This window comes from Neomonachus schauinslandi, chromosome 9 (genome assembly GCF_002201575.2).
Source record: "Neomonachus schauinslandi chromosome 9, ASM220157v2, whole genome shotgun sequence".
In the NCBI taxonomy this organism is placed as follows: domain Eukaryota; kingdom Metazoa; phylum Chordata; class Mammalia; order Carnivora; family Phocidae; genus Neomonachus; species Neomonachus schauinslandi.
In genome coordinates this window covers 106827488-106837981 of record NC_058411.1, presented here as the reverse complement: position 1 = coordinate 106837981, position 10494 = coordinate 106827488, and the positions used below count along the sequence as shown (strand labels likewise).

The 10494-nt window shown below is 47.1% G+C and overlaps 1 protein-coding gene across 4 annotated transcripts in view; it reads left to right on the top strand.

Moving 5' to 3' along the window:
• The first annotated feature begins 7719 nt into the window (after window positions 1-7719).
• Window positions 7720-10494, top strand: part of ANP32A (acidic nuclear phosphoprotein 32 family member A) — a 37879-nt gene continuing 35104 nt past the window's right edge. For 2 of the 4 annotated variants that reach the window (XM_021693777.2, XM_021693778.2), the window contains exon 1: window positions 7760-7946. In XM_021693777.2, coding sequence (XP_021549452.1) covers window positions 7893-7946 — 54 coding nt within the window. In that variant the 5' untranslated portion in view covers window positions 7760-7892. Of the gene's footprint in view, window positions 7947-10494 lie in introns of all 4 variants that reach the window. The other 2 variants (XM_021693776.1, XM_044917818.1) reach the window with 2 other exon arrangements.

The window sequence follows — 10494 nt, the reverse complement described above, 5'->3', positions numbered from 1 at the left end:
AAATGTCAGTCTGGAGCTCGGGAGGGAGGCTCATTTATTGATGAGATGACAGACATTTATTTTACACCTACTATGAATCAAGCACTAAATGTGGGGGAAAGAGATATATTTGCGAGTCATTTATATAGACTCTCTTACAATTATCTTTTCTTCATTAAGTCCTTGTTACTTAATATAATTCTTTTATGTCTGTTTTATGGTGCTTCTGAGAACCTGTAATTCAAAGATATACTGCAAATACAATAATAAATATTTGAAATTTACAATTCATCTACAAAATCATAAATGGATAGAAAACTAAGACCGAAAAAACAACTTTATTGGTGTATTAGTTGGCATGGGCTGTGGTAATAAATAGATCAAAAAGGTAATGGCACAGCACCATCCAAGTCTCTATCTTGGTCACAGTTTATCTCTAGATTCGCAAGTGAATAGCTTGGTAGCTGGGTTTTCCTTAGAGACCCAAGCTGAGGCAGGTTCCACCCTCGAGAACAGCACGCAGCTTCTAAGGTCCTCTGTCCCCTTCATCTCAGTCGGCCGATGCATTGGAAATTTAAGGCCTCAAAGTGGCAAACGTCCCTTCTAGGAACACTTCGTGGCCTAAAACTCAAGTCATATGGCCGGATCTAACTACAAGGGCAGCTGGGAAGCTCAGTCCAGCTTTGTGTCCAGGAAGAAGAGGAAATAGATTTTGTTGAATAATTAGTAGTCAGCCATGATTTGCATTAAATAACTTGAGTAAAAGTGAATTTAAATAACTAAAACAGGGGTGCCTGGGTGGCTCAGTCGGTTGGGCATCTGCCTTTGGCTCCGGTCCTGGTCCCGGGATCCTGGGATTGAGCCCAACATCGGACTCCCTGCTCGGTGGGGAGTCTGCTTCTCCCTCTGCCCCTCCTCCTGCTTGCATGCTCTCTCTCAAATAAATAAATAAATAAATAAATAAATAAATAAATAAATAAAAACAGGTGGTCATGAGGAGCCTGCCTGTTGTGTGTGCATGAACAGAATCTTTAGCACTGCATTTCTGGAGAGAAGTGATTGCCATTTGTAAGGAACTTATATTCAGGTAACAGTTAAGCTATGCTTTAGTAGTTATAAGAACCAAACTTAAAAACAGTTGAATTCCTATAACATTGTTCAGAGTCCTCGCGAGGATATCATTTGCTTTTTCTAGCTGAAAAGCAATAGGAGCTAAGTGACCTGAGATGATGGGGGGCAAGAGGAAAGAGGACAGTACCCCAGGATTAATATGTTTTCTACAAGCAGATCCTTTACGACCTTCCTCTCTGTTCCCAGGAATATGGGCCTCTTTGATGTGTTTGTGGTTTTGACATTTCTTTTACCATCAGCATTTTTTCTCCAAAATTGTCCTTAAAGTGACTGCATCCTTTTATGATCCCTTACTTAGCCTGTGACCACTTTCCTACTCCCAATAAATTTTTACAACAAATCTCATCCACTTCAGCTTCGTCCTGCACTTGAGCCTGAACGTGTGCTCAGAGTGGCAGATGGAAACCCATCAGCAGTAATAAATACATCACTACTCAAGATCTTCTATCGCTTGATAGCCAGAGATCGCTGCAATATAAGACTATTAGATAATAGATTATTCCTATCTTTAGTGTATCCCTCAGGACTAAATTCCTTGTGACTTAAAATCAAATATCTCTACTGGAGAGCCTTCTTCTCAAAGTCTTAAAGTTATTATCAGTTCCGTTAAGTATTGCATTGACATGAACAATAATATATTGTTTATTATGGCCTAGGATTTGGAGAGGGAAGCATTTGGAAGGAAATTAAGGATTTCAGACATTAGCTCTGTTTTAGGTTGATCCTAGGTAGATGATGCAGTCTTGTCTGATAGGACTGCTCTGACAAAATACCAGATTAGGTGGTTTATAAACAAAACAAAACATTTATTTTTCAGAGTTCTGGAGGCTAAAAGTCTGAGATCAGGTGCCACCCTCTTCTGAGTTGTACTTTTGCTCTATCCTCACATGGTAGAAGGACTAGGGAGCTCTGTGGGTCCTCCTTAATGAAGACACGAATTTCCATCCTGAGGGTCCAGCCTCATGACCTAGTCACCTCCTATTAGGAGTACCCTCCTCCTAGTACCACCACCTTGGGGATTAGGATTTCAACATGTGAATTTGGGGTGGGGGGTGCAAACATTCAGACCATAGCGAGTCTCTTCCTGGTAAGTAGTAGGGAGCCAGAGAGGAGCTAAGATGGGGGTAATTTGGATCATTAGGAAACCTTCACAGTATTGTTCAATCAGAACACTTTAGTGGATTTTACTTTTGGTCCCCTAGCATCAGAATACTCTTTGGGCAGAATCCTAAAATAGATAGGAGGCAGGGTCACACATCCCACTGTAGAAACTAAAGAGGGCAGATAATCTTTTTCCCTGACAGCTGGGGCATCTGCAAATGTTCCTGCCAGGGGCTTTGAACCTTGAAGGAGCGACACAAAAATGGAGGCTCCTGAGAGATCACTTGCAGCAATGGCAGGGTGCAGTCCACAGTTTAGAGGTGACTTCTGTGGTTTGGGGGGGTTCCTCTTCAGACTATACTGGAACACTGCCCAGTTTCCCCTCTCTCCTGCTCTTTTCCTGGACCTTATTCTTACGTTCTGTGATAGCCTTATATGAAATTGCTTTCTGCTTGCATTGGTCGGGGAAAATTTGTAGTCTGCAACCAAGAATTCCAGCTAGCACAAACATCCCCCAAATCTGCTATACTTATATTTCCATTAAAACTTTATCTTATTGGAAAAATTATCAACTGAAAGACTTAGAAAATATAAACAAAAAACACTGTAACCCCATCACCACAGAGCAACTTTGTAAAAAAATTTTGAAACATTTTCTGGTGCAGGGACGCCTGGGTGGCTCAGTTGGTTAAGCGTCTGCCTTCCACTCAGGTCATGATCCCTGATCGAGTCCCACTTCGGGCTCCCTGCTCATCGAGGAGCCTGCTTCTCCCTCTGCCTGCCGCTCCCCCTACTTGTGCGCTCTCTCTCTCTCTCTCTGACAAATAAATAAATAAATAAATTTTTTTTAAAAGAAACATTTTCTGGTGCATAGTCTCTCCAGCTTTTTCCTGGGCATATGAATATATTGTTTCTTTAGCTATTATAAAAAGTGCTACCACATTGCGATCAACATGCTTGTTATTTGCCTGCTATTCGACCTTATCTGTAGCATTGCTTCTCAGTATGAACATAAACACAGACATGATGAGTTGGTCCAGCCTAGGGAAAAATATTTGTCACACTTACTCGTTTCCTTTGAGTAAATATATGTAGAAGTGAAGGCATATAAAATTATTTCAGGTACATCCTTGGGACAGAACTAATCCAGCAGAGGGAAGCCAGTGTTCCTCTCCTGGGTAAAAGTCTTCAGACACCTAACATGGCCCGCTTTGTTTGGTCATGTGCAAACGAAGGCATCATTTTTATATTCAAGCTAGGATTCAGGATTTACAGAGAAAATTTAGGATATAGGTATACTCTCCCGAGGACCACTATTTCAACTAGAAATTCACTTAAAAACTACTAATTTCTCAGAATGCATGAAATTCAAGAAGAGTTGTAGGATTTATATTTTAAAATCATTACTTACATGTACAAATCATAACTGCTGCCACAAAGTAAATAATCAGAGAGGGCAGTTTTGCTATGTATGCTTAAAATTAGAAATACTACTTGCAAATAGTAAATATATGAAAAGTTCTTAGAAAGTCTGTTCTCTACCTCTTATATCTTAATAGACTTTAGTACCTTTTTTTCAGAGGCAAACTTCAACAGCAGGTAGATTTAAAAAAGGAGTAGCTTCTAAATTAATTGCATTTCAGTATTTTCAGCCTAGCTTGCCTTTAGCCACAGTCTTGTTCTAATGGCTCCTCATTCCAGTATTTGCCTTGAAGGCATCTGTTTTCTTCTAGCTCTGGTTTTCTTCTTGGTGAACGGTAATCAAACTATCTCTTATTGCTACCCCCGAATTAGCTTTAATATATTTAAGAATTGGACTCAAAAAATCTCCAGTGATTTTCAAACTAGTGTGCAGGTGATAGTTGTTGTTTTTTCCCTTTTCAAAATAAACCATCTTTAAGGTGGTTTTAAGATTTTTACTATTAGTTTTAAAAATCACATAAAATGACTGCTTTCATGTAACAGTGCTTTTTCTCCATGTGCAACCCATTGAAAAGGTAACTTCAATAATTAAAAAAAATAAAACCACTCAATGCTTTATTAAGCAAATGAATTAATAGTTAACTTTTTAGATCCTGGACCTCAACATTCCTTTGCTATTCAAATCAAAATGCAGTAGTCTTCACATTTGTTACCATGGATTTCAAAAGAATAATCTACATTTCTAAAGCTATTTATATAGAAAGACAAAAGAGAACATAATTAAGCTGGAGTCTTCCCATAGCATTGTCTTTTGGGGTCCAGGCAGCAGAAGCATGATGTAGGTGAAAAAGTACTATGGCCAGGTTCCAATGTATGTGATTCAAGCTGAAGAACAAAAACTTGAACTGTGAATACATTAGCTCAGCTCAAAAAGTGAATGCTAACCAGAGGGTCTCCATCTTTGGAGACCAAACAAGGGCAAAGAGCTTAAATGATAGCAGCATCACTGCGGGTTATTTATAAAACAGTACTTTGCAACACATATCAAGAAGCTAAGACACCCACTGCTCATACCTCTTAGAGAACAAAAGAGGATGCTCATTTGTCTGGAATGGTTCTTGAAGGAAAATATTCTGGAAGGCAGGAAGAGAACTTTCCTTACTTGAAGGCCATCTTTCTCCCGATGGGCTCAAGCCTGTGAATTGTATCTCATTTATTCTTCTCAGTGTGAATCCAGTCCAGCTCTAGAAGTTACAGACTGCAAATACTTTTATAACCTAACTCCCATTATCAAATGGGCTTCTTTTCTTACTCTATCTTCTGATACTCAGAACCATTCAGAGCATTTATTTACTACTATAATATGCAATGAAATGGAATTTAAGAAACAACTCTGCAAAATAAGGAATATAAGAGCAATTTGGTCTTTTTTTTTTTAAACGTTTGGTCCAGTAGCATGGGGCAAAGCTTTAGCTGAGTTAAATTCCCACTTCCTTTTGATAAGAAAAAGTCAAAATAAATGAACATTTCTTAGAAATAAACTACAAACAAATCTATTTGTAAAAGTAAGAGGAAATCTGTTCTTTTAAAGCATTTTGGAAAGATGGAAAGTTAAGTATTCAATTGGTTATATATACTTTTTGGATATTTCAACTTCTGTAAGATTGGAATCTAGTGAAGCCTTCTTTCAATTTTCTAACACCATATACAAAATGTTATCAAAATGTATAAAAGATGCTTCTAAAAACAACTGTTAAGTTTACTGTTTTTGACTTAGTGATCAAGCCATAATTTTTTCAATTCCAACTTTAATTGTTCCTGTACACTCTCTTTAACGGGGCTTTGGGCTTTCAAGTCATCCTCTTCAATCTTTGTATGATAAGGTGAGCTACTTGCTTCTGTTTAGCAGAGCTGGATCAGGAACATCTCTGCATTTGATTGGCTGGCTTTTAAAGGATTACTCCTCTGGAAAGCCACTGTTCGGTATCACATTGCTAGCAGTGTGGACTTAATTGTGGTTAAAAATTCAAATTGAAGACGAGTATTTACCATCAAAGAGAATGTAAACTTCAGTACTCCATTGTTACATAGCTTCTATACATCATATTGACCTAATGTGTGTGTGATGAAGAGCTCTGTTTCAAAACAATCTTAAATGCTATATCCAGAAATAACTGACTCTGGCAAAGAGAGGTAATTTGGGATCCCTGTATGTTCTTTAACAAAGCCAGTACAATTTAAAAATAAATGAATTCCAACTACACAAATTGAGTTCAGTAAGATGAACAAAACTGAGGAAGACAAATGTCAGCTAAGTCAACAAGTCAAATACATTATAGTATTCATACCCAGATGAAATAAAACAATGACTTTTCATTTTTATTTTGCCTTTCCCAGTTACTCAGAGTAAACATTACCACTTTTCAAATTCCACTGATCGTTTTAACTGAAAGAAAAATTTACTGAGTAAAATGCTTAGCTGTAGGATTTTATATTTACAATCCATCAGGTTACAATAAAGTTACTAGTTTCTTCCCCAGTGTGAGCATTCTGTATGTGCGTTTTATTTACATTCTGTCACTTTCTATTTCCTCCTAAACTTTATACGCTCAACAAAGAAACTGTATTGATCTTATGTAACAATACTTCAAATTTGCAACACACATACTGGTTTCTCTCTCCCTTGAACCCATGTGCCTGAAAAATAAACACAATGTATCCCCCCAAAACACCACCTTGGAGTGTGTAAGGACGAGTATAGACCTGTAGAAGTATAAGCACTGAAAAACAGTTGTGTGGAAGGGTAAAGATGTATCTGTCCTTGTTGACAACGATCCCCACGATTTATTAGCCACAGGCACCCAACTTAGTAAATGACAAGGTCCAAGGCCTGGCCATAAGAAGTGGGTAACCCAGTGGAAGTGAAGGCTCTTAGGTCTTACAACTAATGTGATTCAAAAAAAGAAGAAAAAAACACCAAAGCAAGCAAACCGTAAAACCTGGAGAAAGTGCTCCAAATAGAGCCTCTTTGGCAACTCAAATTGAACCAAATGATTCAGGTGGGCGATTAGAATAAACTGTGCGCCGTTTTCTTTCACTAGGTCTACAAAGCCCATAAATTATGTTTGGTCCAGAGCACCAGGAGTTATTAGCACCTTCCTTTTTCACTTTTTAATATTCAATATATTCAGCAACAATCCTTAATCCATGGTCTTCGTTCATTTATTGACTGAACAAGATCCTGGGTGCCTCCTGGTGATCGCTCCTTCCAGGCTGACCTTATATGACAGCAAACTGAAATGCCCCTCCGTGGAGAGGGTCAAGACCGCGAGGAAAGTCATCCAAAGGTGGACGCATCTTGCTTTCATTTACTTGTTTATTAGAGGGGCGGCGATGGCCGCGGCTGGACGAGGACGAGGCGAAGGGGCGCGCGGGCCGTGAGCCGCAGCCCCGGGGTGGGTACCCGCGGAGGAAGAGGAAGGCAGCAGCCACGCTCTACCAGCTCGGCCCGCCGGACCCAGAAAGTGACCAGCCCCTCCCCCCACTGCACCCTTGACCCCTCCCCCCCTTTCCAGGCCTTTCATCCGCCCGCTCGCCCGCCGGGCAGCCCCGGGGCCCCCAGATCTCGCGCCGCCCGCCTCTTTAGCCAACCCGGTCCAGCGACGCCGACAGGCCCAGGACGGCCCTGCGAAGCCCTCCGCCGGGCGAGGACCCCGACCCCGACCCCTCCGGCCGCGCCCCTCCCCCTCGAGAAACGCACCTGCGGCCCCGCCCCCGGCCAAACGCTGAGGCGGCGGCAGGCTGGCGAGGCCGAGCGGCTCGGCCCTCCAGGCGCAGTCACCTTCCCTTCCCCCGCCATTCTGCCCACCCCCCTAGCTCAGCCACCAAGCAGCCGCCGCGATCTTCAGCCGCCCCGAAATCTAAAGGGGTCCGTCTCCGGCACCACAACCAAATGGCTGAGCCTCCCTGGCCGGCTGCGCAGCCCGCCCATTGGTCCCTTCCCCCCCCGCCGCCGCCACCATTGGCTGTTGCCCGGACACCCTCGGCAGCGATTGGCTCCAGCTGTTGCCGCTCATCCGCCGAACCGCAGGTCCCGCCTCCACCGTGATCAGGTTAGTGTGCGCCGCGGGTGCTGGGGGCTCGAGAACCGAGCGGAGCTGGTTGAGCCTTCAAAGTCCTAAAACGCGCGGCCGTGGGTTCGGGGTTTATTGATTGAATTCCGCCGGCGCGGGAGCCTCTGCAGAGAGAGAGCGCGAGAGATGGACATGGACAAACGGATTCATTTAGAGCTGCGGAACAGGACGCCCTCTGATGTGAGCATTTGCCAAAAATATCTCTGTCGGTCCATTCTCCTACTTTGTGTGTGTGTGTGCGTTGGGGGGAGGCACTTTTTTTTGAGGGGGGGCGCCCGGGAGGTGTGGGTTTGGGGGTCGGACTGCAAATGAATTGCAAGGTTGGGGGGTTGCAATGCCATCCGAGCATGTTCCGGCTGCCGCCGCCGCTGCCCTTGGTGTGTGACTACCTGTGCGTGTGCTCCCGCGTGTGCGAGTGTGGGTGCGAGAGTGTGCGTGCGAGTGTGCACCCACCGGGGGCCAGCGGGCGCACGCGTTTGGGTCGGAGAGAATGAGGCAAAATAACCCTCTGAGCTCGCTGCTCCCTTGACTCCGTCTGGGGGGAAGATTAACGAGGGAGGAGGAGGAGGGGGGCTGCCTCCTGGATTTAACAACAAAAAAAGGGGGGTTTTATATTTTATAAATGAATCCCCCCTTCCGCCCCCCTCCCGCGCCTTCCCCCTCCCTTTCTCTCTCTCTCTCTCTCTCTCTCTCTCTCGCTCGCACACACACAATAAGTTTTGGGCTTCGCGAGTCCGGTTTAGTTTCTGATAAATGTGGGCCGAGGCCCCCGGGGAGAGCGCGTGGGGAGGGGGCTGCAGTGGAGTTGGGAATGGCTCGAGTTTAAAGTGCGTCTTCATTTCTTTGCAGTGATGAGGCGAGAGACGGGGGAGCCATATTTGTAACTTTGTAGTGTTCGTGAACGCGCCCTTTCTCTCCCTCCCTCCCTTTCTCTGACTCCCTTCCTCTCCTCCTCTTTCTCCCTCACTCTTTCCACCCCACCTTCGGGCCAGATGCTGATGTTTCTTCCTTTCCTTCCGAAGGGAGGATAAATTGGAAGGGGGGAGGGATTTTCGAACGTGCAAAGGCACAGATAATCCCCGCGCCTCCCCACCTCGAGCGATCGCTATTGCAAGTTACCCGAAGGCTACGTCCCGGTCCCCCCTCGCCCCTGCTCCTTCCGGCCTCGCTAAGATGCCAGCCTTTGAGCCCTCGCGCCCCCCGGCCAGTCTTTCTCCGGGGTGGGCTCCTCGGCAGCCATTCGGCGCCTGGTTAATACACGGGCACGGGAAACTTTGTCAGGACGGAGCTGCCCAGACCTGGTGCCCGTGGTGGGTATTGGCTGGGTCCAGATTTATGCGGGCATAGGAAACACGCAGCCCCGGGATGGGAGTTTGCCTTCTGGTCGCCGTTATTGATTGGGCAGCGGCGGGAGTACGGCCGGAGGAAACTTACACGGATGGGAACCGGGAGGCTCGGGCGAAAGCCCACCCCCAAGGAGGGGGACGGTGAGGGTGGGTTACTCGAACGCTCGTTTGTATTTCTGTCTCCCTCTCGCTTTCAAACAGTGTTTTATGTGAGTTGGCGGCTCAGCGGAGGAGACCCCGGCTCTGGGGCGGAGACCCTGGCCGGCTCCTCTCCCGACCCCTCCGGAGACCAGGGCGGCGCGGGCGGGAGGACCCTTCCTCCAGCCTCGGTGGCCACGGTTCCACAGAGTTGGGAGTTTGGGGAGCACTGTGCGCTGACCTATCGCCCCTCCAGCCCGTTAAAACCCGAATCCCTGGCGGAGGCAGGCCTTGCTTCCTCTTTTTCTCTAGTTCCTCCCCCAAACCTTAGTGAGACTTTTGAAAACAAGATCCTTTTTGTGCCCCCCCATCATAACGCAGCTGTGGACTGTAGACGTGCAGTGCCTTATGGCGCGCAGGGCGGGGAGAGGGTGGCGGAGGGAGGGGAGGGGGTGCCCGCCGAGAAGGCAGGAGTTTCCGCGAACAATCTGCCGGCGGTTTGTCTTTCTCTGGCCGGTTTCATCCCGGCTTAGACCCCGAGCCGGAGGATTTGGGGGCTGGGTGTGGTGATGGGGGAGGGGGCCGGAGCCGCGGTCTTCCCGCGTACTTTCCGGAAGCCCCCCGTGCGGAGGGGGAAGGGCGCACTGTAGGGGGCCGGGGTCGTGGCGGGTGGGTGTGGAGGCGCGGTTCGCCCGGCCAACCCCAGCCACACGGCTGGCCAACTGGGAGCGAGATCGAAAGCGGGTCGAACCGGCTCTTTAAACTTCCCCGAGTATGTGCTGGGGGAGGGGAGCGCGCCGCGCCGAACTGGGAGCGATTTCTCACGCTTCGCCCCCTCGCCTCCGAGTCTCCCAGCCCACTCGCCTGCCCCCCGCTTCGAGGCGGGGTGGGGCGCGGGAGGGGATGGAGGGGGCACTTTCGGCACATTTGGGGAGGAGGGGGAGAGAGAAAGCTAGCTAATGAGGGACAAAAGGGGTGGGGGAGGAGGAACTATTTTTTTTAACCGTTCTTAAGACAAATAGCTCTCGGAGAGCGCCCCCTGCGCCCCTCCCCGCCGCGCTCCCCCCCGGGGCCCCCTCACACCCACCTTCGGAGCCTCTCCCAACTCGGATCCGGGGGCTGGTGGCCACGCCGCGACGCCGAAATAGGACGAGCAGCCATGTTTCCCGGGTCTCGCGCGGCCCGCCCCGCCCCTCCCCCATGGCGCGGCCAGCGCCGAGCGCGGGGCTGCGAGTGCGGGCGCC